The following is a 22,982-nucleotide window of genomic DNA, read 5'->3' as shown; positions in this document are numbered from 1 at the left end:
AGCCCAAAGGGAGAAGGGTTGAGTCATTGCATAGGCACTGTGTAGAGAAATGTCAGTGGTGGAAGGGGTGGGCAGCATTATATCAAAAACTTGGGTGATCTGGGTGTCCCTGAAAATGCTTGTAGGTTGAGGTGAATGAACAGGATTCCAGTGCAGAAACCTTGAAGGACCAGCTTCTGAACCCCTTAAACCCAGTGAGGAGCATCTTACCTTGCAAGTATCTCTGACCAACTTCAGTGGGAAAGCGTCTCCTTGTTTGTAAAGGTATTGGATTCCAGCCCCAGGTGGGCGCGAGTGGATCACTGAGGTCAGGCACAGTGCTATTAAGAGAGGCTGGAAGCACTGAGTATTCTTACTCCTCCTGTTTTTTGTGAGTGTCTCAGCTGAGGAAATTTCTTGACAGGAAGGGCTGGTGTTTTCATCTTTGTACAGCATTGGTAAGAAGGCATGACTGAATCACATGGGCAGGTATGAAGATGCTCTAAAACTGGCCAAGTTAAAAGCCCAAACACCTCCACAGAGATGGGAAGAACACTGTTGTGCAAACAAAATAGCTTATCTGGTGACTCAGATCTCTCCTCCAAGGTAAAATTACGGCCGCATCATGATTGCTCCTCTCCCAGCCAGAATGTTGTTGTTGCACAAGACCTTTGTTTCTTGGCTTGGTTATTAGGAGAACCTTTAGGTTTTGTAAGCACTCTGTTTACACTAACTCTTCTGATGTCTGTAACACAGTTCAGTTTTGCATGTGCACTGATTTTGCACAGCAGCTGTGCCAACTTAAATCTTGACATATCGGGGTTAGAGATGTGTACACCCTAAGCATTTGTCATGACAGCATTTCCTGTATGAGCAAGCATGCTTGTTCTCCTGTTTTTGCTCTACATTGAGGTTTGGCCTGAACGTGAGTAGGCAATGAAAACATCGGGGACTGCTGGAGGAGTAGCTTCAAAGTCAGTCATGGCAGAGTACACAGGCACACCTGTCATGCTGCAAACTCCTAATGTTCAAAACCCCACGTCTGGCCCTTAAAAATCATATTGCCAAAAAAAAAAAAAAAAAAATTGTGGGTCCTTTTTCGTTGCCTTCTGGTTTCTCAGCCATTTGGCTGCCCTAAGGTCACCTTTTCAAGTTCTCCTTTACAACTGTGAGGACGAGAAACTTTTTAAAACGAAAGCTGAGATTCTCATGTAATTGCCCCAGGAGCAGGAAGGTTAAGTAAAACCGCAAATGTCCTAGAATTCACAAGGAAATCACAGGAGTTGGGTCCTTTTATGAAATGTTCATGTCCATAATCAGTAGAAACTCTTAACAACGCACTCTTCTCTGTAAATGTGGGAAATGGCTGCTGTGAGAACTGAGGTAATGAACCTTTAGAAGGAAAGGTTTGGTACTAGAAGCAAAAACTTGTTAAATGGAGAAGGTATTCCTAAATTATAAGCATTTCAGTGCTGGGACTTATAGGTAGACACAGTATCTAATGCCTGGCCTTTATTTAGAGCTGCATTGGTTTATCTCTAAATTGGTTTAAAAACAGATTTAGTTAAACCGGTGTCAAAACCTGAGTGCATGGTCTTAAATTGATTTAAATTTGGTTTATATCGATTTTCGTTGAAGTCAATCCCTTACTCAGTTAAGCTAAATCTGTTTTAAAATGGCTCCAGTCTACTTATGTGTGTCCATCCGGGGATTTATGCTGAACTAACTAAATCGTATTAAAGTCACATCTTAACTGATGCAAGTTTGAATATAGACCAGGCACCAGTCAAGATTAGGACTTCTGGGTACTGCAGTAATATACAAGGCAGAGTCTTCTGGCAAAATGGGACAGGGCCATAATTTCTCTGTGTTCCCATTTAAATTAGCTAAATAAACCTCAAGCAATGTAAAGCCTTGATTAGTCTTCAGGGCAGGTAATTAAAACAGTTATATAAATTTCACTTTTTGTCTAATTTAAATTTCTCTCTGGAGAATTAATATTCTCCTGTAGCTTAGTGGCCCTCTTTAATGATGTTGTTAAATAGAACACAAGATCTTTAAAGTAGTGGTTTGTGATGAATATTGTGATACTGCATTCACGTTCACTGGTCTGTATGACTTTTTTTTTTCCTTTTGTCAGTTAAGTTGCCTATTTGTTTTCAATGGAAACAGAAGTCTTTTAGTTTTATGTATTAGATTAAAATGTGGTGTTTTTACAGCCACTTTATTAACAGAATTAGCTTGGGTACAGTAGGGTATTTACCAGAACTCTTTCTGTGGAACTGTGAAAAATCAGATCTTGAGTAAAATGCAGTGTCTCTTACACAGCTTTTAATGCATATGTTTCATAAAGCACTGGGAAGAATTTTTGTATTGCTGTGGAAATGAAAATTTGCCAGCAGTGTAGCTTTTGTTGTAAAATGACCATTTTATTAACATTTAAGGTAAAAAATCACATTTAAGAAAAAAAATCTTTACTAATAAATTTTAATGTAAAAGTTGAAGATTATTTTTTTAAATTAACTTATTTCTAATTTATACTGTTAATTTATACTGACTGCTATTGGCATTTTGCTGTGTTTGGGCAAATCCTACAGGGAATGTAGAATTAGACCTTTAGAAATGTATTAACGTTAGGGTTTTTTTAAAAACCTCTCGCTTTCAAAACTAAAATGTGGCCTGATGCTACTTGACTGTCACTTTAAAATAAAAATTGGCTGATTTAATGCCATAATATTCTGGAGTCTAAATGGTGGTCTCAGATGTGAGTTTAATGAATTACATGTTTCTGCTTATTAATTAAAGGTAAAGGACACACTCCATGGGCAGTAGCCTGTATTTTAAGTGTGTATAATTGCAAATCTCAAAACCTGACCCCAAATTAGCCAATTGGGACTGGCCTGGGAAGCTGTCATTTGTTGCTATGGTGATAGGACTAGGTGGTGTTGCATTGGTGTACGTTAAATGTTTGGTACTGAATGATTTGAAAATTCTGTTTCTGATACCAAATTAATTAGAGCCTTGCCGGGGAAAACTCCATTACTTACACTGATGCCTTACAACTGCACAGGTTCTCACACTCTGGGGATTAACAATGAAATGGGGAGCAGTGAAATGAAAAGTTTAGCAACCAAGTCTTTGCATTCAATCAATCGAGGCCAGAGTACAAACGGTGACTGGCTCTCGGCAAGGAAGAAAAAGGAGAGTTTAAAGTAAAGCCAGGCATTTAAGTAACTGTTTTAATTGTCTTGGAGGGAAAAGGTTAATTAGCCAACAACTGTAAGTGCAACTCCTGCCCAACTTGCTATGAGCGTCTGTTGAATTGTTGCTATTTACAAAGCTTTCCATCATCAAAGTAAATACTTTTGAACCTGAATACGTCTCATAAATGAAGCGGCTTGGAGTCGCTTGTTAAAGCATGCAGGGGAATGCTGAGATGAGAGCCCTCTTTTGGCAGCCCTGTGAGCTCTCTGCTCTTTTGAAAGGTGGTCTGTACATCTGTAGTGTGGATGGCTGCCTAATTATCCAATAAAGCAATTGCCATACACGGCTAATTATAGGTAAAGTGAATGGTACAATGGAAGGGATTAAATGGCCAGATAACATCGGCCTCCTTTAGGCTTCTTTTCTGAGGCTTGCCTGTGGCTGTTCCCACTGAGTCTTGGTTAAACAAGTAATTAAACCCAGCAAAGATACTGGGGCCACATCTCTTACTGGGGCAAATTGGCCCAGTGCACGGGGGCTAGGATGGCTGCTGGCACATCCTGAAAATACTGGACTTTGGGAATGGCATGACCTCAACCCTGCCGCTGTGACCTCATACCCATGGTGCTTGCTAGCATCCACCACATGGAGGATGCCATTTTGCAGAGTGCGCTGCCCTGCTGTGACCTTACACACATGTTGCCTGCAAGGTCACACCATACACAAGTTGCCATTTTGCAGAGCGCACCACCCTGCCCCCCGGGGCCTGACATGTGTAAGAGCTCACGGTGGCAGGGGCGGAGCAGGGCACTCTGCCAAATGGCATCCTCCCTGCATCCACCGTGATTCCAGACGAAACCACATCCAGTTTTATATCTGTACCGGACAGGGACAAACCTTAGCAAAATAAGCCTGGCTGGCTCAAAACCAGACAAATAGCCTGCCTGAACTGTGACAGTTGTACCAGCTTCTGACCTACTCTTCTCCTCTACTGAGTTGGACCCAGGTGGGGTGTGCCTGAAGTTTGGCAGTCCTTTGTCTATGTAACGGGGTTTGAAATGAGGGGTAGCCCCATCCCACACGGACAAGCTGCTGATCTCCCTGCAAGCCCCTCTGCTAACCCTAGTCTCATTTCAGAAACGAGCTAGCTTAGTTTGAAACTGAAAGGGGTCTTGCGATTGCTAGGAGATGGGGACTTTGGTTGGCTAGTGCAGCTTTGGCCAGCCCAGCTACCCCTGTGACCCTTTGCTTTGTGTATACGTTTGAAATTAACAGCTGTTAGGCGCATCCATCATTATTGTCCTAGATGTTCTTGACAGACCATTTAGTAACATTTTATTGACCTGCTTTGCTGCACTTTGCTTAAAGCGTGGTGTTAGTATCTCACTGGCTTATCAGTAGCTCCCCTTTTCCTGCCTCCTGGAGCGGCTCCAACAACATTTACTCTTATGCTATAGACGTTGAGCTGCTTCTCAGGTAATGGTATCTTAGGGTATGTCTTCACTACCCGCCGGATAGGCGGGTAGCGATCGATCCAGCTGGGATCGATTTATTGCCTCTAGTCTAGACATGGTAAATTGACCCCTGAGCGCTCTCCCATCGACTCCTGTACTCCAGCGCCGGGAGAGGCGCGGGCAGAGTTGGTGGGGGAGCGGCAGCAGTCGACTCACCGCGGTAAGTCGATCTAAGTACATCGACTTCAGCTACGTTATTCATGGCTTAGTCTTTCTATTATTGTCCGTGGAGCCAGGGCCTTTTCACTTATTCCCTGCACTCTTATTTCTGTGGTACTGCTTGGGTCAATGTTTAGTGTAAACACCCCGAGGTCTAGGGTTTAAATGCAGGCATGCTTGGGAAATTTCGTGAGCATCCTGTCTCCTAGCTTTCATATTTTCAGGGCACTTGTCGGCATCCAGTTTTGCTATTAATCCCTCCTTGAATGTTAAGTGGTCCTGAAAAGGCTGTCTCTTACCCTCGGAGCTCCACTACAATGCATGTTTGTTCTGACAATAGCCTCTTCAACAGCTGCTTCCCAAAAGGAGGAAAAAAATGGGGGGTGGGGAGAAGAGGAGGATTTAAATGGAAAGGCCCCTTGACAAGATTTTCATTGCAGAAGAATTCTTGAGTGGAAAAACTTTCTATGGTTCCTTTTGAAGCTGCTTTTTCAGCATTTTGGGGGGACCTCCCCAGCACCTGCATACAGTGCCCTTCCTGGAGAGCAGTTTGCATGTTTTTAAGCCTCACATCTTGACCTTCCTCCCAGACTCTTGGAGAGAATCTAGCAGTGGAGCAAAGCTGTGCATGCATGTTTGAAAGTGTAGTGACCTGATCTTGAGAAGTCAATTATGTGTGTTGTGGGAGTATAAGATTCAAAGTGGTTTTTGTGGTTTTCTTTTAAAAAAAAAAAAAAAAACAAACTTTTTTTGTTGGAAAGGTGCAAGGATGAGATTTCTAATATTGGGTTGGTTTTTACCCCAGCACGCCCAAAACTCAAGGTTTGTCCCTGATTATGGGTTTTTCATTTTTCCTGAAGTATGTGGCAGTTAACTGCATGGTGCTGATGGAGTGCAAGTAAGAAAAGAAGGTGTGCAATGAATTGCTGGAAACACGCATTGAGCTCGTAGGCAATTCAGCTTCCTGTTTAAATAAGTAATTGTGGCCTCCTGGAAATCGTATATAATCTTCCATCTGGCTGACCAGAAAACCTTTGTCAGCACAGTAAATGTAGTGCTTTTTATGCCCCAAACTCTTGATCCAAAAATGTCTTCTGCACTTTTATATAGCCATGGCATAGGTAGTGCTGAAGGACACAGTAGATATATGACAAGGAGAAACTTTTCCATATCTTCATAGTCTTTATGGCCAGAAGGCAGCACTAGGATTGTTGTCTGGCCTCCTGTAATAATACGAGCCAAAGAACCTTGCCCAGCAATTCCTGCATCAAGCCCTTACTTCTGTTTTAGCAGCAAGCATACTGTCATCCCTCCTCTGCTGCTTGGTAGCAGATGTTGAGGTTTTGCAGGTCAGATTCCTATTGGAGGAAAAACCAGTGATGTGGAGTCTGAGTATATTCTAAGTGTGATGTGTTTTGTTGTTTACCCACACACCAGTCCTGGAACAGAGATGCAGCAAACAGCATGCAGGCAACCTCTTCTGGGAATTTCAGCCCAGTTCCCAGGGAGCAACTCTGCCTCAAGAATTTACCTTAATTAGAGAGATTAAGGCAGAGAACAACTTCCCTTGCTGTTTGCCATTGCGCCCCCAAAGAAGTGCATCAGAATAACAAAGCATGCTTTCCAAGACTAGAAACTTTTTAAAGTGCCAAGAAAAAACCTGAGGCTGTAATAGCGCTAGCTAACGTCTACTCCTTTCAGTAGCCAGTACAACATAAATTACTGTTCTTGCCTCAGCACTTTAGCAGTGATGTGCTTAGACTATGGCTGGTGTATTAGAAAGAAAACTGCTGATTTTTCCAGTACCAGGTATGGTGGTGTGAAATAGATTAATCTGTTAACCTTTGACTATGAGCACTTGATTGTTTACTGGAACAGTGTATAGATTGACATGAGTTCTTTGGATACCTCTATGTATTTTTAATGGCTAAATTCACAGCCTTGCTATAAACTTATTTGGCCTTAAATGGAGTGAAATGTGTTCTTACAAGACAACAGGCCCAGATATACGTTTTAATTTTTGATGAAAACTAGAGTAGCTTATAATAAAAATACAAAAGGTAGTAAACACCTTTGATGTGAGAGCTTTTATGGTGCTAGCAGATGGGGCTTCCGAGGATCTAGCTGACAGACAGGACAGAGTTAGCATACAAATTTGAGAATTTTCCAATTTCATCTACAGGAAATTAGTGAAACTGTGAATTTGGAATTCATTTATATTTAATCAAAAAGTATAGGGTGTAAAATCTGTTTTAGTTCATGTGGGATAGGAGACTATAAATTCAGAAAAAACCCAGGGTGTGTATATGTTTATAATCTCCCAAATTGTAGGGCTGTGAGATTGAAATATTCTCAGAACAGGGGCCTGGAAGAAGAACCTCTACAGATGAGGGGATAGGTCAGATGTTAATTCAGCTGTTTCCTCTGCTGATAGTGACAGTAATGCATTGTGGGGGGAATGGGGAGATGTTCAGGTTTCAACATCAACCTGAACTCTGCCCCTGCATCTCTGTCCACCTTCCACATACAGGATGGAGACTACCCCATTTGGCATATGCAAATGAAATCTGTCCTGATGAGTATTTATAGTTGAGTATATGGAGCACCTGCTCTTGGGATGCAGTGGTATAATGATATAAGTCACCCTTCTAGCTTGGAGTAGGTCAGTGGGGGAGGTGGAGAACACCTGCTGTTTGTTGGGGGTATGAAGGACAGACACTTAACTCCAGGAGATTTTGCTAATGATGCTGGAAACATCCCTACATTTGTCATGAGCTGCGCAGCTGATTGGTGCCAGTGCAGTGTGTAGGATCTCAGTGGGAACCGGTGACTTTGTGACTGATCTGAGGGAAGAGGAGCCAGGGGCTGGCAGTACCCGGTTACCTGAAGTACCAGGAGGCTCCCATCCATGCCAGGCAATTCTCTTCTCAGGTACCTGTAGTACAGCCATGTCTGTGGCTGTTTCTATTGACTGGCCAGGGTAAAAATGGATATTTGGGCTGTGACATCCCCACAAGAAAGGGGGTGTGTGTGTGATGGTGAAATGCTGAAGCTGAGATCAGGGACCCAAGGGGCATGCACAAGGGTGAAGAGCTGGTGGGCCTGGTAAGGGTGCTGGTCACTTAGCCTAGAGCAGTGGTTCTCAACATCTTTACCATTGTGAGCCGCATATGCAGCTCTCTGTGTTATGTCAGCTGCATCCACACAATATATATACTACCTGTATGGCTATGAGGATGTCACATGGGGCTGCAGCTCTGTGCTGATTGGGCTGCAAGCGGGCTGCAGCCTGGGGGTTGAGAACCACTGGACTAGAGCAAGAACTTGAGGTAACGTCTCTGTCAAAGCTTAGCTAGAGAGCTGGTTCCAGTCCACCGTGAGAGTGTATAAAACATCTCTAAGGTCTCCAACTGCTAATCGCTGCCATGCTTCACCTTGGTAAAAACAGCCCTGGGCGTGAGTCTCCTCTGCAGCGTGTGGAAACCATTGCAGTTTATGTATAAAGCTGTTTTATGAGTGGATCAAGAAAAGAGCAATTTTCAAACATTGAAATTGGCTACTTCTGTCAAAGTCTCAGCTCAAAAACCACTTCTCCAGTTGCACACGCATTTAAAACCAACACAAAAATTCTCCTCCTGTGCAGTCCAGGCCCAGAGATACTTTTATGCAAGAAAGAGTTTTTTGGGAATCTGCCTGGGGTTGGTGACAGGCATCTGTATTTATATCTAATGGAAACGATCTTGCTTCCTTGACTAAGGGCTCACAATTGCGACTCCCTAATACTGATGCAAGCTGCTGCTGTTGGCTGGTGCTGGGTTTTAAGTACTCCAAGCTCCTGATCCTAAGGAGAAATTAGCTATTAGCTGTCACCTGGGCACGAGCAGTTTTGCTCTAATGCTTTTTCCAACCAAAGTTTCCACTCCAAGAGTGATTTGTATGGCTCTGCTGGGCCCCAATCAGGTCCCCATTATGTTAGGCACCATCCTGTCTCTGAACCACAGAGCTTACAATTGAAGTCTGACTAGAAGACAGGTAGGTATGGCAGACAGACCAGGAGAGCCCAAGGTAACTTTGAGACTAAAATGGTGAAAGGAAACAACATATTGTTGTTTGCCTGACTCTTCTCTGTGGATCTCTTAAATCTTAGTGTATGGTTCTATTAGAAAATCCAGAGGGAGCTTCTAGCTTGTGCTGCTATGGGAGGCTGCACTGGGGTTAGTGCTGGAGAAAAAAATCTGGAATATTTTTTTTTCCTCTTACAGAAAATTGCCAACATAAAGCCTGCTGGAGTGATTATTTTTATTTGTTTTGCAGTAGCACTGCCAAAGTGCTAGGTACTGTACACATATAGGAAGACTGATCCCTTCTTAAAGAGTGTCCCCATTAAGACCTTAAGGGAAGATGAAACCAAAGGTTTGGGGGCAGAGTGGAGTCTGTGTTCCCTTATGGGGTTGCTCATCACACTCGAACTTCAATGAACAGCTACAGTTACCACATGACTACTAGATTATCAGCCTTGAATACATGCCACATTAGCGAGTGATGAGTGCATAGAAATTCAAAGAGTTTTGAATATTACAAAAATGTGTTTGTGCTGTGTTTGTAGGATAGGGCTGCATGAGAGAATACGTTTCTGGGTGCCATACACTTCTAGTGATCCATGGTCTACTTAGTAGCATTCATGACAATCTCACAAGTTTTCCGTGCAGGCAGAATGCCTCCCAACCTGAATAAGCAGATGAGGTCACTGATTCAGTGACCTGAGAGAAATATCTCGGAGTTTACATCAGCTTTGATAGTTAAAACCTCATAGGCTTCGATGAAACTGTGTGCGTGGAGGAAGAGTTTAAATATGGTAAAAGATATTTAACTCCTTAAGTGTTGGGCAGAGGAGCACATTGTGTGTTACAGCATTTATGGAAAACAAGCTGCCCCTCACACGGTTAAACTAAATGAGCAGTGGTCTCTCTCCCTCCATTGTATTCAGGAGCAGGAAACTCGAAGGATCCATGCTGGCTGGACACTTGATGACAAGACCAGTATCTGTCCTCTCAAATTTGGACCAACGCCAAAGCATGTTACTGTCAGTGCAAAGGAATTTAGATAGTATTTCTGTTACAAACACCATTGGTAACAAAAGTAAAAAGCACTATCTCAGTATTTCCCCATCCTTCGTCTTCTCCCCCTGCCCCACCTCCCATCTAATCTACGTGTAGGCCATGACTTTAAAAAATAGGAGCCTGAAGTTCGGCTCCTGAAATCCATCTTGAGGCATCTAAATAGTCGCGCATGTTTTCAAAAGTGCGGTGTGTGACAGTTGCCATCTTGGCCAGCCCCAGGGATTGATGTGGGGACCCCCAGAGCTAAAAGCACGAATCGCTTGAGCTCAAGAGCCAGGTTCTGTAGCTGGCCTGTAACAGCCTCTCATCCTCTGGCTCAGGCATAGTGTGTGTGTGTGTGTGTGTGTGTGTGTGTGTGTACACAACATGCGCTTACTTACTTACACACTCCCAAAAGGCCCTGTCTCCTTCACTGCCTCTTACCCCCTAAGGTCCCACCCCTGCACACCACGCACCACCGTGAGCCCCAGGAGCAGCTTGGCCCTGGAGGTGGTGGCAGCTGCTACGGTGCCTCCTTCCTTCCACGTTAGGGTTGCCACAGATAGAAAACAGACACCAGGGCTTGTCAAATGGCACCCAGGCACACAAGCTGAAACCCGGACTGTCTGGGTGAAAATCCTAGGCTACCATGAGCACTCATGGCTTCTACTGAACTTAGCGAGAGTTGCTGGGAGCTCATTACCTCTGAAAAATCAGGCTACTTACGTAGCCACGTAAAAATGGATTGAAGAATGTAACATTAGGCTCCTATCTTGGCGAGTATGTCTGATTTGGGTCCATAAGTCCTTGTTTCTGTTAAAGCCTAACCTGTATCTTCTGACTGTTTGGTGAGTGGCTGGAAAGATAGCTCTGATTAACTTCGAACTAATGCTGTGTTTCATTTTTCACGGTTGTATTAAAAGAACTTTGCATAAAAGCAGGCCAAATAACGTGAAAGGGAGGGAAGGTGGTTTGATTAAAAAAAACTCCCTGCTGCTTTGTATTTCCAGGCGGCCACAGGAGAGGAATCTGGGGGTGTAGCATTGTGCTGTAGAACAGTATGCAAGGTTATGGCAGACCAGACAGAGCAAATTAGATTCTGTTGAATGAGGCAAAAAGTAGAGGAGGGACAAAGGAGTTCCCCTTCTAATAGGGAGCCTGGAATACAGGTGCCTCTGTAGCTCATAACTTCCTCCTTCTCTTCCCCTGCCATTAATTTCTTTTTTGTTGTCTTTTGCCTGTGACATATTAACAATATTCTGTGCAGTAATCACCTGTTAATACCAAAATCCCTGCAAGCTGAATGTATCCGCTCATTTGTCACTAGCTTTGATGAAACCTAAAATGTATGCTCCTGCTTCAGTTATCCTAGAGACTGCCTTTCTTATTTGCACTAGTGAAATTCTATATTGAAATTTATAGGCTTCTTCTTTGTTGCCACTACTTAAATTTTTGTTCAGTACACGATCTATATTAGGTACTTATCTGGCTCCCATCACCAGTGTCTGAGCAATCCACAAACTTTAATATATTTATCCTCACATCAGCCCTATAAAGTAGGGATGCTCTAGCTCCATTTTACTGATGAGGAACTGAGGCCCCGCGAAGTTAAGTGACTTGCCCAAGGTCACAGCAAGTTTGCTGCAGAGCAAAGAATTGAATCTGAACTTCCCAAGTCCTAGCCTAGTGCCCTAACCACTGGACCATCCTTTGTCAAAGGAATCTGGATTAAGTGTTGTACCACCACTCCCCACTGGGAGTGACCTCAGGTGGAGGTCAGAGCAAGGCAGGTGTCTGTAAGGTTATTTAATGGTATCTTTCAAACAAACACAATTCTTTAGGAATTCACTGGAGCTGTCTGTAGTTGCAACCTTTTTCATGTTTAAGGCAGAGAGACCTCATTTTGTAGGGGACTTAATATACATGTGAAACTAAAGAGAAAAGTCATTTGAAAGCCAGTCTATTGTTTGTAGGACAGGATAGCACCTAGGAGAGCTGGTTAGGGACCAGGACCCCACTGTGCTAACTGCTGTACAGACACAGAACGAAAAATGGTCCTTGCCAAAGGCTGTGTAGACATACCCTTAGTAACTTTCCTTTTTGTCCAATATCACGGACAAATCCAGTATGGTATGTGTGCAGCTGGCAACATCTTGCTAGGTCATTTAAGATTTCATGGAAATTGTATGGAAATTGTTCTTGCAAATTTTTTTACTAAAAGGGTTTTGACCCCAAAACATGTGATGCTTCTCACTGATCACCGTTTTCTGTCCTGAAAAATGGGCTATCTCATCCCCTTCTCCAAATCCAGTCATCAGTACCTTTCCTGACTGCCAGTCTGTCCTTTCTAGCCTCTCTGCGGTTCCTGTTTCACTCCCCTCCACTTACACTGATTGTAGGATGGCCATCTGCAGATGACTCAGTATTCTGATGCCTTCACTCCCTTCCACCTTGCTGTCCCCAGTCCTTGCTCTGTCTGCAATCATAGCAACTGAAGCTGCTCCCGGAACATCTCTGGGCAAAGTCCTGTTCTCATGATGTCCTATTACGCCTTAATCCTCTCTTCTCTCAGCTCCCTCTTGCTCACTGTAGTGGCTGCACTTCTCCTCCCTCAATGATGTGATTTTTCCCCTGGGCTCCATCATTGGCCCACCACTCCTCTCCCCCCTCTTTAATCTCTCTGGGTGGTGACGTTCACTACCTTTGGTCTGGGCACAGGACTGGGAACCTGGAACTTCTCAGGTCTAATCCCAGTCTTGATGTTTGCCTTAAGGCCTTGGACAAGCCACGTAGGGCAGAATTTTCAGAAGCATCCTCTCATTTTTGGTGTCTCAGGCTTTGAATAGTCATCTTGACTCACAGGGCCTGATCTTCAGAGGCAATGAGCTCCAGTTTGGCAGGACTTGTGAATGCTCAGCACTTCTGAAAATCAGGCCTCCAGTATCCCAGATTGAGCCCCCCAAAATTAGTGGGCATGCTTGGAAATTGTTTTCCTTCACATCTCTGTCTCTGTTTCTCCATCTATGCAATGTGTCTAAGAATTACTCCTCTACCTCACCAGAGTGTGCTGAGAGTTAAAGTTAGTAAAGCCCTCTTGGAAACAAAAAGTGCTTTGTGAATGCTGAGTGGTGGTGGTGTCATATGAGTATCCTGTAATGAGAAAGTGTCTATTGCTGGTGTGTAGTGACTGAGAACTCCCTTGCATAGCTGCTTGAATGACTGGTTATCTAAGCTTGGAGAAAACAAATTCTCTTAGTCTTCCCCACTTGCCAAAAGTACATCTCTGTAATTAATTATATATTCTGTCATTACGGTTCCTCCTCTGACTCCCCCGAGGGAATAAAACCAGACACGAATGCAGAAGAAGGGAGACAGCCAAAAAAACCCTTTTTGCTTCAGAATATACTTGCATACTAGTGCCTTGTGGAAAACCAGGTTTACTTGCAAGTCATAACCCCATTGCTGCCCGACACGTGAGCAGTCTTGGCAAAAGCCAGTATTGTGTCCACCTGACAGATAGAATGATTCTTTTGCAATAGAGAGAATTCTATATGTTCTCCATGCTCTGGTGTAATAGCAAAAGGAAACAATCATGGTATTTCAGTGGCATAGCTATTGCTTGCCCTGTTCATTTGGGTTCAAGGAAGTCTGAGACCTCCGAGAACCAATTTTAATTTAAGGCTGAGATCCTGCAAACAGTTGAGCAAATGAATAGCTTCACTCATGTGAGTAACCTTACTGATTTCAGTGAGATTACTTGTGTGTAAGTTTGTTCAGGATCAAGGCCTAACTCCTGCCTTAGTTCTCCAGGGCTGCATAATATTCTGGTACTTTTCTGGGTTTTTCTCCTTGCCTTTTTGGCTGCATTTTCTACAGGAAATGCTAGATACAAATAATTCTTACATGACCTAGAGGGTGGTGGTTATATTGGGGAAGAGTCTAGGAGCCCTCATCATGGCCCAGGATCCCATTGTTCTAGGCCAGGGGTGTGCAAACTTTTTGGCCCGAGGGCCACATGTGGGTATGGAAACTGTATGGCGGGCCATGAATGCTCACGAAATTGGGGGTTGGGGTGCAGGAGGGCTCCAGCTGGGGGTGTGGACTCTGGGGAAGGGCTGGGGGTGCAGGAGGGTAATCTGGGCTGGGACCGAGGAGTTCAGAGGGTGGGAGGGGGATCAAGATTGGGGGACGGGAAGGAGGCAGGTTCTGGGCGGCGCTTACCTCAAGCAGCTCCCAGAAACAGCGGCATGTCCCCCCTCCAGCTCTTATGCGGAGGTGCAGCCAGGCAGCTCTGCGCTCTGCCCTGTGTGCAGGCGCCGCCCCTGCAGCTCCCGTTGGCTGTGGTTCCCAGCCAATGGGAGCTGCAGGGGCGGCGCTTGGGGTGGGGGCAGCATGTAGAGCCCCCTGGCTGCCCCTACGCACAAGAGCTGAAGTGGGGATATCATAGAATCATAGAATATCAGGGTTGGAAGGGACCTCAGGAGGTCATCTAGTCCAACCCCCTGCTCAAAGCAGGACCAGTCCCCAACTAAATCATCCCAGCCAGGGCTTTGTCAAGCCTGACCTTAAAAACTTCTAAGGAAGGAGATTCCACCACCTCCCTAGGTAACGCATTCCAGTGTTTCACCACCCTCCTAGTGAAAAAGTTTTTTTCCTAATATCCAACCTAAAACTCCCCCACTGCAACTTGAGACCATTACCATTACTCCTCGTTCTGTCATCTGCTACCACTGAGAACAGTCTAGATCTATCCTCTTTGGAACTCCCTTTCAGGTAGTTGAAAGCAGCTATCAAATCCCCCCTCATTCTTCTCTTCCGCAGACTAAACAATCCAGTTCCCTCAGCCTCTCCTCATAAATCATGTGTTCCAGTCCCCTAATCATTTTTGTTGCCCTCCGCTGGATGTTTTTTCCAATTTTCCACATCCTTCTTGTAGTGTGGGGCCCAAAACTGGACACAGTACTCCAGATGAGGCCTCACCAATGTCGAATAGAGGGGAACGATCTGCTGGCAGTGCCCCTACTTATGCATCCCAAAATGCCATTGGCCTTCTTGGCAACAGTGGGATGCTGTTGACTCATATCCAGCTTCTCGTCCACTGTAACCCCTAGGTCCTTTTCTGCAGAACTGCTGCCTAGCCATTCGGTTCCTAGTCTGTAGCGGTGCATGGGATTCTTCCATCCTAAGTGCAGGACTCTGCACTTGTCCTTGCTGAACCTCATTAGATTTCTTTTGGCCCAATCCTCTAATTTGTCTAGGACCCTCTGTATCCTATCCCTACCCTCCAGCGTATCTACCTCTTCTCCCAGTTTAGTGTCATCTGCAAACTTGCTGAGGGTGCAATCCACACCATCCTCCAGATCATTTATGAAGATATTGAACAAAACCGGCCCCAGGACTGACCCTTGGGGCACTCCACTTGATACCGGCTGCCAACTAGACATGGAGCCATTGATCACGACCCGTTGATCCCGACAATCTAGCCAGCTTTCTATCCACCTTGTAGTCCATTCATCCAGCCCATACTTTAACTTGCTGGCAAGAATACTGTGGGAGACACTGTCAAAAGCTTTGCTAAAGTCAAGGAACAACACGTCCACCGCTTTTCCCTCATCCACAGAGCCAGTTATCTCATCATAGAAGGCAATTAGATTAGTCAGGCATGACTTGCCCTTGGTGAATCCATGCTGACTGTTCCTGATCACTTTCCTCTCCTCTAAGTGCTTCAGAATTGATTCCTTAAGGATCTGCTCCATGATTTTTCCAGGGACTGAGGCGAGGCTGACTGGCCTGTAGTTCCCAGGATCCTCCTTCTTCCCTTTTTTAAAGATGGGCACTACATTAGCCTTTTTCCAGTTGTCCGGGACCTCCAATTGCCATGAGTCTTCAAAGATAATGGCCAATGGCTCTGCAATCACATCCGCCAACTCCTTTAGCACTCTCGGATGCAGCGCATCCGGCCCCATGGACTTGTGCTCGTCCAGCTTTTCTAAATAGTCCTGAACCATTTCTTTCTCCACAGAGGGCTGGTCACCTCCTCCCCAGGCTGTGCTGCCCAGTGAAGCAGTCTGGGAGCTGACCTTGTTCGTGAAGACAGAGGCAAAAAAAGCATTGAGTACTTCAGCTTTTTCCATATCCTCTGTCACTAGGTTGCCTCCCTCATTCAGTCAGGGGCTGACGCTTTCCTTGACTTTCTTCTTGTTGCTAACATGCCTGAAGAAACCCTTCATGTTACTCTTAACATCTCTTGCTTGCTGCAACTCCAGGTGTGATTTGGCCTTCCTGATTTCACTCCTGCATGCCCGAGCAATATTTTTATACTCTTCCCTGGTCATTTGTCCAATCTTCCACTTCTTGTGAGCTTCTTTTTTGTGTTTTAAGATCAACAAGGATTTCACTGTTAAGCCAACCAGGCTGGTCGCCTGCCATATTTACTATTCTTTCTACACATCGGGATGGTTTGTCCCTGTAACTTCAATAAGGATTCTTTAAAATACAGCCAGCTCTCCTGGACTCCTTTCCCCCTCATGTTATTCTCCCAGGGGATCCTGTCCATCAGTTCCCTGAGGGAGTCGAAGTCTGCTTTCCTGAAGTCCAGGGTCCATATTCTGCTGCTCTCCTTTCTTCCCTGTGTCAGGATCCTGAACTCAACCATCTTTTGGTCACTGCCTCCCAGGTTCCCATCCACTTTTGCTTTCCCTACTAATTCTTCCCGGTTTGTGAGCAGCAGGTCAAGAAGAGCTCTGCCCCTAGTTGGTTCCTCCAGCATTTGCACCAGGAAATTGTCCCCTACACTTTCTAAAAACTTCCTGGATTGTCTATGCACCGCTGTATTGCTCTCCCAGCAGATAACAGGGTGATTGAAGTCTCCCCTGAGAACCAGGGCCTGCGATCTAGTAACTTCCATTAGTTGCCGGAAGAAAGCCTTGTCCATCTCATCCCCCTGGTCCGGTGGTCTGTAGCAGACTCCCACCACGACATCACCCTTGTTGCTCACGCTTCTAAACTTAATCCAGAGACACTCAGGTTTTTCTGCAGTTTCATACCGGAGCTCTGAGCAGTCATACTGCTCTTACATACAATGCAACTCCCCTACCTTTTCTGCCCTGCCTGTCCTTCCTGAACAGTTTATATCCATCCATGACAGTACTCCAGTCATGTGAGTTATCCCACCAAGTCTCTGTTATTCCAATCACATCATAATTCCTTGACTGTGCCAGGACTTCCAGTTCTCCCTGCTTGTTTCCCAGGCGTCTTGCATTTGTGTAAAGGCACTTGAGAAAACTTGCTGTTTGTCCTGCTTTCTTAGTATGAGGCAGGAGCCCTCCCCTTTGACGCTCTCCTGCTTGTGCTTCCTCCCGGTATCCCACGTTCCCACTTACCTCAGGGCTTTGGTCTCCTTCCCCCGGTGAACCTAGTTTAAAGCCCTCCTCACTAGGTTAGCCAGCCTGCTTGCGAAGATGCTCTTCCCTCTCTTCGTTAGGTGGAGCCCGTCTCTGCCTAGCACTCCTCCTTCTTGGAACACCTTCCCATAATCAAAGAATCCAAAGCCTTCTCTCCGACACCACCTGCGTAGCCATTCGTTGGCTTCCACGATTTGACGTTCTCTACCCAGGCCTTTTCATTCCACGGGGAGGATGGACGAACACCACTTGCGCCTCAAACTCCTTTATCCTTCTTCCCAGAGCCATGTAGTCCGCAGTGATCTGCTCAAGGTCATTCTTGGCAGTATCATTGGTGCCCACGTGGAGAAGCAGGAAGGGGTAGCGATCGGAGGGATTGATGAGTCTCGGCAGTCTCTCCGTCACTTCGTGAATCCTAGCTCCTGGCAAGCAGCAGACTTCTCGGTTTTCCCGGTTGGGGCGGCAGATAGATGACTCAGTCCCCCTGAGGAGAGAGCCCCGACCACCACCACCCGCCTCCTTCTCTTGGGAGCAGTGGTCGTGGAACCTCCATCCCTAGGACAGTGCATCTTATGCCTTCCAATCAGTGGAGTCTCCTTCTGTTCCCTTCCCTCAGATGTATCATCTAGTCCACTCTCCGCATCAGTACCTGTGGAGAGAACATGAAAACGGTTATTTACCTGTATCTGCGTTGCTGGTACATGGACACTCCCCTTTCTTCTTCTGGAGGTCACCATGCTGCCAAATTTCTTTACCATCCTCCTGTCCCCGCTGCACAGCCTGCTCTGAATCTTCAGAACATTGTGCCTGTAGAAGCATATCCTGACGTCTGTCCAGGAAATCTTCAGTTTTTCTTATGCAACTCAGGGTCAATACTTGTTTCTCCAGACCTTGAACCTTCTCTTCCAATATGGAGACCAGCTTGCACTTTGTACAGACAAAGTCGCTTCTGTCCTATGGAAGAAAGACAAACATGGCACATCCATTGCAGGTCACAACAGCTGAACGCTCCCCATCCATGTTACCTTCCTTCTATGAGCTTCCTCAGGAGTTGTAGTAACTACTCAGAGAAGCCGGCAAGATGTAAGCCTCAGTGGGCTCTCCCCAGGCAAACTCCCTCTGTTAGCCTCTCTGCTGTCGCTGCTTCCAGGAGTCGTGCAGAGTGGGGCAAGATCCTGACCCTGCTCCCAGGCTGGAGTGCCGGAGCAGGGCAAGCCCCAGGCCCTGCTTCCCAGGGAGAGCTCAAGGGCTGGATTAAACTGTCCTGGAGGGCCAGATATGGCCCCTGGGCTGTAGTTTGCCCACCTCTGTTCTAGGTGCTGTACAAACACAGAACAAAGAGACAGAATCCCTGACTCAAGGAGTTTACAATCTGACCAGGTACTTTTAGATTGTATTAACTTAATCTCAGCCGGAAGGGTGATTAAACCTAACAGGAGCTGAAGAATCCACCCCCTCCCTTTACGTCTTCAAGTCCAAGACTAGATGCTTTCTGGAAAGTATGGCTAAAAAGACAAGTTATTGGGCCTCAATTCTATGGCCTGTGTTATACAGGAGGTCAGACTTGATGGTGTAATAGTCCCTTCTGACCTTGAAATCCTATGAACCTAATTAGGGTTGTACCCTCTATATGTATGTCCTGCTCACACTCATGTTTAAAGTGTAACTTTGGGAAATTTGGGGGCTTTTACAGAAAGTTAAGCTGAATGACTTGTTCTCAAAGTGACATTGTCCCTTCCCAATGTCTAACAAATTCTGCGTAAACAATAAAGTGGAATGATAAGGCCTTGAACCCCAGACTTTGTACTGTAGATGCAATACGCATGTTTTGAAGTGTTCTAGCTGAAGAACATGTCAGGAAGAAGAGTTTTGACTTTTATCCTTCACATTAATGAATATTCAGCAGCATTTGTACTGTTTGCCTGCTAGCTAAGGTTCTTCTCTCCTTTTCAAGTTTTTTACTGTTTCTTGATAGTAACTGCAATTTGCTGGGCTTGTATCTATGTCTTGCAAATGATACATAAACATCAAGACTGCAGTTGTATAGTAATTATGAATCCCAATAGCTCTAGAGCTGCAGCCAGCTCAAAAATACCTTGTCTGAGTGGCCATGTCTGTCTTTTAAATACTAAAATAGAAATAAATCTTTACCTTGTCTCATCCTTGTTCTTTCATTCAGACTTAAATCTATTGATGTTTTTATGTAAGCTAGGATCTTTGAAAACACCAGATGTGTTCTGAGGATAGCGTCTATATATTTATAGCTTTCAGTTTGAAAATCTGAAATGGAAGAAGAGAACTAAAGTTCCGGTCCTGTGGTGAAGGTATGGGATTTGCATGGGAGGGGAGCATCATGAAATAGGTTTCTTTTCCTAGCTCTGCCACTGATTCATTGCATCGCTTTAGGCCAGCGGTTCTCAAACTGTGGGTCAGGACCCCAAAGTGGGTCATGATCCCATTTTAACGGAGTCGCCAGGGTTGGCATTAGACTTTGTGGGGCCTTAGCTGAAGCCTGAGCCCCACCGCCCGGGGCCAAAGCCCAAGGGCTTCAGCCTTGGGCAGCGGGGCTCAGCTAACAGGCTCCGTGCCCAGGGCTGAAGCCCTTCGGCTTTGCGCGCACGCCCCCACCCTCTTCCCACTGCCCAGAGTGGCGGGGCTCGGATAGGCTCAGGCTTTGGTCCGCCCTCCTGGGGTCGTGTAGTAATTTTTGTTGTCAGAAGGGGGTCGCAGTGCAATGAAATTTGGGAACCCCTGCTTTAGGCAAATCACTTCCCCATGCTCTATTTCCCTATCTGTAGAGTAGGGAAAATGGTACTTGGGGGGGCCTTTTAAAAATCTGTGAATTTGCCTTCCCTATTGAGAAGACATGTTTTGTTTTGGGAAACTTTTGGTTGTGGGGAGCAAAACTTTCTTGCCAGGTGTGGGATACCTTTTAAAAAACACTTTGATTCCAGCATACTGCAGATTAATTGAGCTTGTAACTCTCAGGTAGCAAGTGACAATAAGAGATTTCACGGCTGTGCAAGCAAATCAAATGGTCACATTTGTGTAAACCCTGAGGTGTGTAATGTGAAATGAGATTTCAGGCTGTGATGTTGAGAAGGGACACTTTAATTTAAGCTTGGATGCAGGGGAGGATTGTGCAGACCTAGGGCTTGTACCTCCTTTAAAAAAATTACTTAAATTTGACTTTTAAAAATGGCTTCCCTTAATTAAAAATAACATTTCCAGAGCTAGATCCTCAGCTGGTGTAAAATGGGCCAAGTTCTCTTGACTGCCCTGGTGTGTTACTGGCTCACAGTAGCTGAGGATCTGCCCCGGAATCGTAAAGGTTGTCCTCTAATGCTGAAAACTTTAGCTGACCGTGTAGACCAGACAGAACTGTTTGTAGTACCAACACACTAAGTCTAAAATATTTTTTAATAATGCTGCAAGAGGTCCACACGAGCTAAAAAAGAGTAGTGTAGTATAGCATGGGGCTAATTGGCATCAGAGTGACTTTTGACCTGTCTTGGAGTGAGACAATAAAAGATAGAGAAGGAATCGGAGGGCTTGGGTCAGTTCTTCTTGTAGCTCTCAGCACTGTAACAGAACGGTGGTGTATCCCACCGTCTTTCATCTACAGCAATTGCCTACTGGCAACTTCTCGATTTAGCTACAGTTGGGAAAAAAAAAAAAGATTATGGCCATAAGAGAACAAAGGTATCTTTTAATTAGCGCAGTCGTCAAGGTTGCTGGAACTGTAAATGTCAAACCGGAACAGAAATCTTCGGCATGTAAATGTCACTTTGCAAGTTGTGTATGTTGGGTGCCTTTGATTCTGAGTCTCTTCTCAGTAGATCTCAACACACTTGAACAAAGTGGATACTCAAGCATTTCCTGTCCCCTCTCTTTCTGTAGGATTTAGTAGCTAGAAGGAAGGGACACAGAAGATTTTGGCCATGGCCCCAAGAAAAAGAAGTGGACGGGGGATTTCATTCATCTTCTGCTGCTTCCGAAGCAACGACCATCCGGAGATCACCTACCGGCTTCGCAATGACAGCAACTTCGCCCTACAGACTATGGAGCCGGCGTTGCCAATGCCCCCGGTGGAAGAGCTGGATGTCATGTTCAGTGAGCTTGTGGTGAGTGTTGCATGTTTCTTGTGGCAATGGGGTAGCTATTTTTGGGAGGGCACCATAGAAAAACATTGGGCCCCATCCTGCTCATGACGTCCATGGCAAATCTCCCACTGACTTTAATAGGTGCAAGGTCAGGAGGAGTAATTTCAAATGAGCTTTTAATTGACAGGAACATCAGGGTTTGCTGCTGTTGGTGATTGGACGGCCCCCTGAGCCTTGAATTCCCATTGGATGCACCGGTGACTTCCAGCTATGCATGGGGAATTCCATTGGTTGATACAGAGCTCCTGTAAAAGAGTATTACTCTCTCCCCACAGAACATGTGGAGTTTTGAGGCTCTTTTCATCTCACTCCTGGAAGAAAACCCACTCTAGTGTCAGTCTTTTTCCCCAGACCGCATTCTGTTCATGGTGGCTGTTTCCTTTTCAGTATATTGCTTTGTTTGGGTCTGATGATGTGCCTGAGAAGTACATATTCCCTGCCCTGTGGGCTCTAGTTCAGGCATAGATGATGCCATGATGCTTGTGAAAGAGACTCTAACCGTGCCTGAGCCAGGAGGCCATAAGCATGTAGCGTAGGCTGGCATGGCGGGTAACTTTCCACACACGGTGCTGCCAGTGCAGCCTAGTCGGTCCTCACCTGCACCCCAGTCTTGGACCTCTCCCCAGGGCAGGCTGCCAACTGAGCTGAATTTTTTGATTGGTCTCATCCGTAGCCCTGTTTAAACCTATCTCCTTGTCGGTTGTGATTCCCAGAGTGGAAGGGCAGGTTGTGGTGCAGAACCACTGGTAACCTGAAAAGGGACTGGAATGGTTGGGTGGGAAGCAGCTCGGTAGATGGAGCTTAGGCATTTTGGAGAGTTAGTGCTCTGGAAGTAGAAATGTAGGTAGCTGGCCCAGCTGAGAGCGGTCTCCCATTGCTCCATGGCTGCTGCTGCATGGCATGACTGGCCAAGGGAGGACTGAGAGCACCGGCTGATCAGAAAAGCAGATGGATCTATCCCAGTGCTGTGGCAATGCAGGTGGCCATGAGGCCTAAGCAGTAAATATGGACATGTCCTCTACTCCATACTAATAGTGTGTTCGTGTTGTTCCAACTGCTGCAATCTCCTCCTTCTCTGCAGCCCATGGGGATGTGGTAATCTCCCAAGTGGCATGTGGCTTCTTAAATTGTAATTTTGGGCAGCAGGAGTGAGGGCAGTGAGCATGAGGCTGAGGGCAGAATGGTGGTGTTTTGGTTCTTGTTCTGGTGCGACAGTTCCTTTGCTAGGCTGCCTCTTGACAGGGCCCCATGGTATACTCAAAGCATCAATGATTCTTGTGCCCTGTATGCTCTGATTGGAAGGGGAAGGAAATAAAGTGCACGTAAACCCAAGTGTTAGCATTACAGCTGAGCGAAATTTGGAATTTCTGTCCCACAGGAAATGCCGACCTTTCAGCACTTGGTTTTTGTCCCAAATCAAAATGAAAAATTGAAATGTTTTTTTTGTGGAACAGAATTTTG

At 45.5% G+C, this 22,982-nt stretch overlaps 1 protein-coding gene across 2 annotated transcripts in view; it reads left to right on the top strand.

Annotated features, from left to right (window-relative positions):
* DAAM1 (dishevelled associated activator of morphogenesis 1) overlaps nucleotides 1-22,982 on the top strand; it is a 189,446-nt gene that overhangs the window by 46,487 nt on the left and 119,977 nt on the right. For both annotated transcript variants that reach the window (XM_077819544.1, XM_077819543.1), the window contains exon 2: nucleotides 21,259-21,482. In XM_077819544.1, the coding sequence (XP_077675670.1) occupies nucleotides 21,300-21,482 (183 nt within the window). In that variant the 5' untranslated portion in view covers nucleotides 21,259-21,299. The remainder of the gene's footprint in view (nucleotides 1-21,258; nucleotides 21,483-22,982) is intronic.

This window comes from Eretmochelys imbricata, chromosome 6, assembly GCF_965152235.1.
Source record: "Eretmochelys imbricata isolate rEreImb1 chromosome 6, rEreImb1.hap1, whole genome shotgun sequence".
NCBI classification, from domain to species: domain Eukaryota; kingdom Metazoa; phylum Chordata; order Testudines; family Cheloniidae; genus Eretmochelys; species Eretmochelys imbricata.
This window is presented reverse-complemented; position numbering and strand designations above follow the sequence as displayed.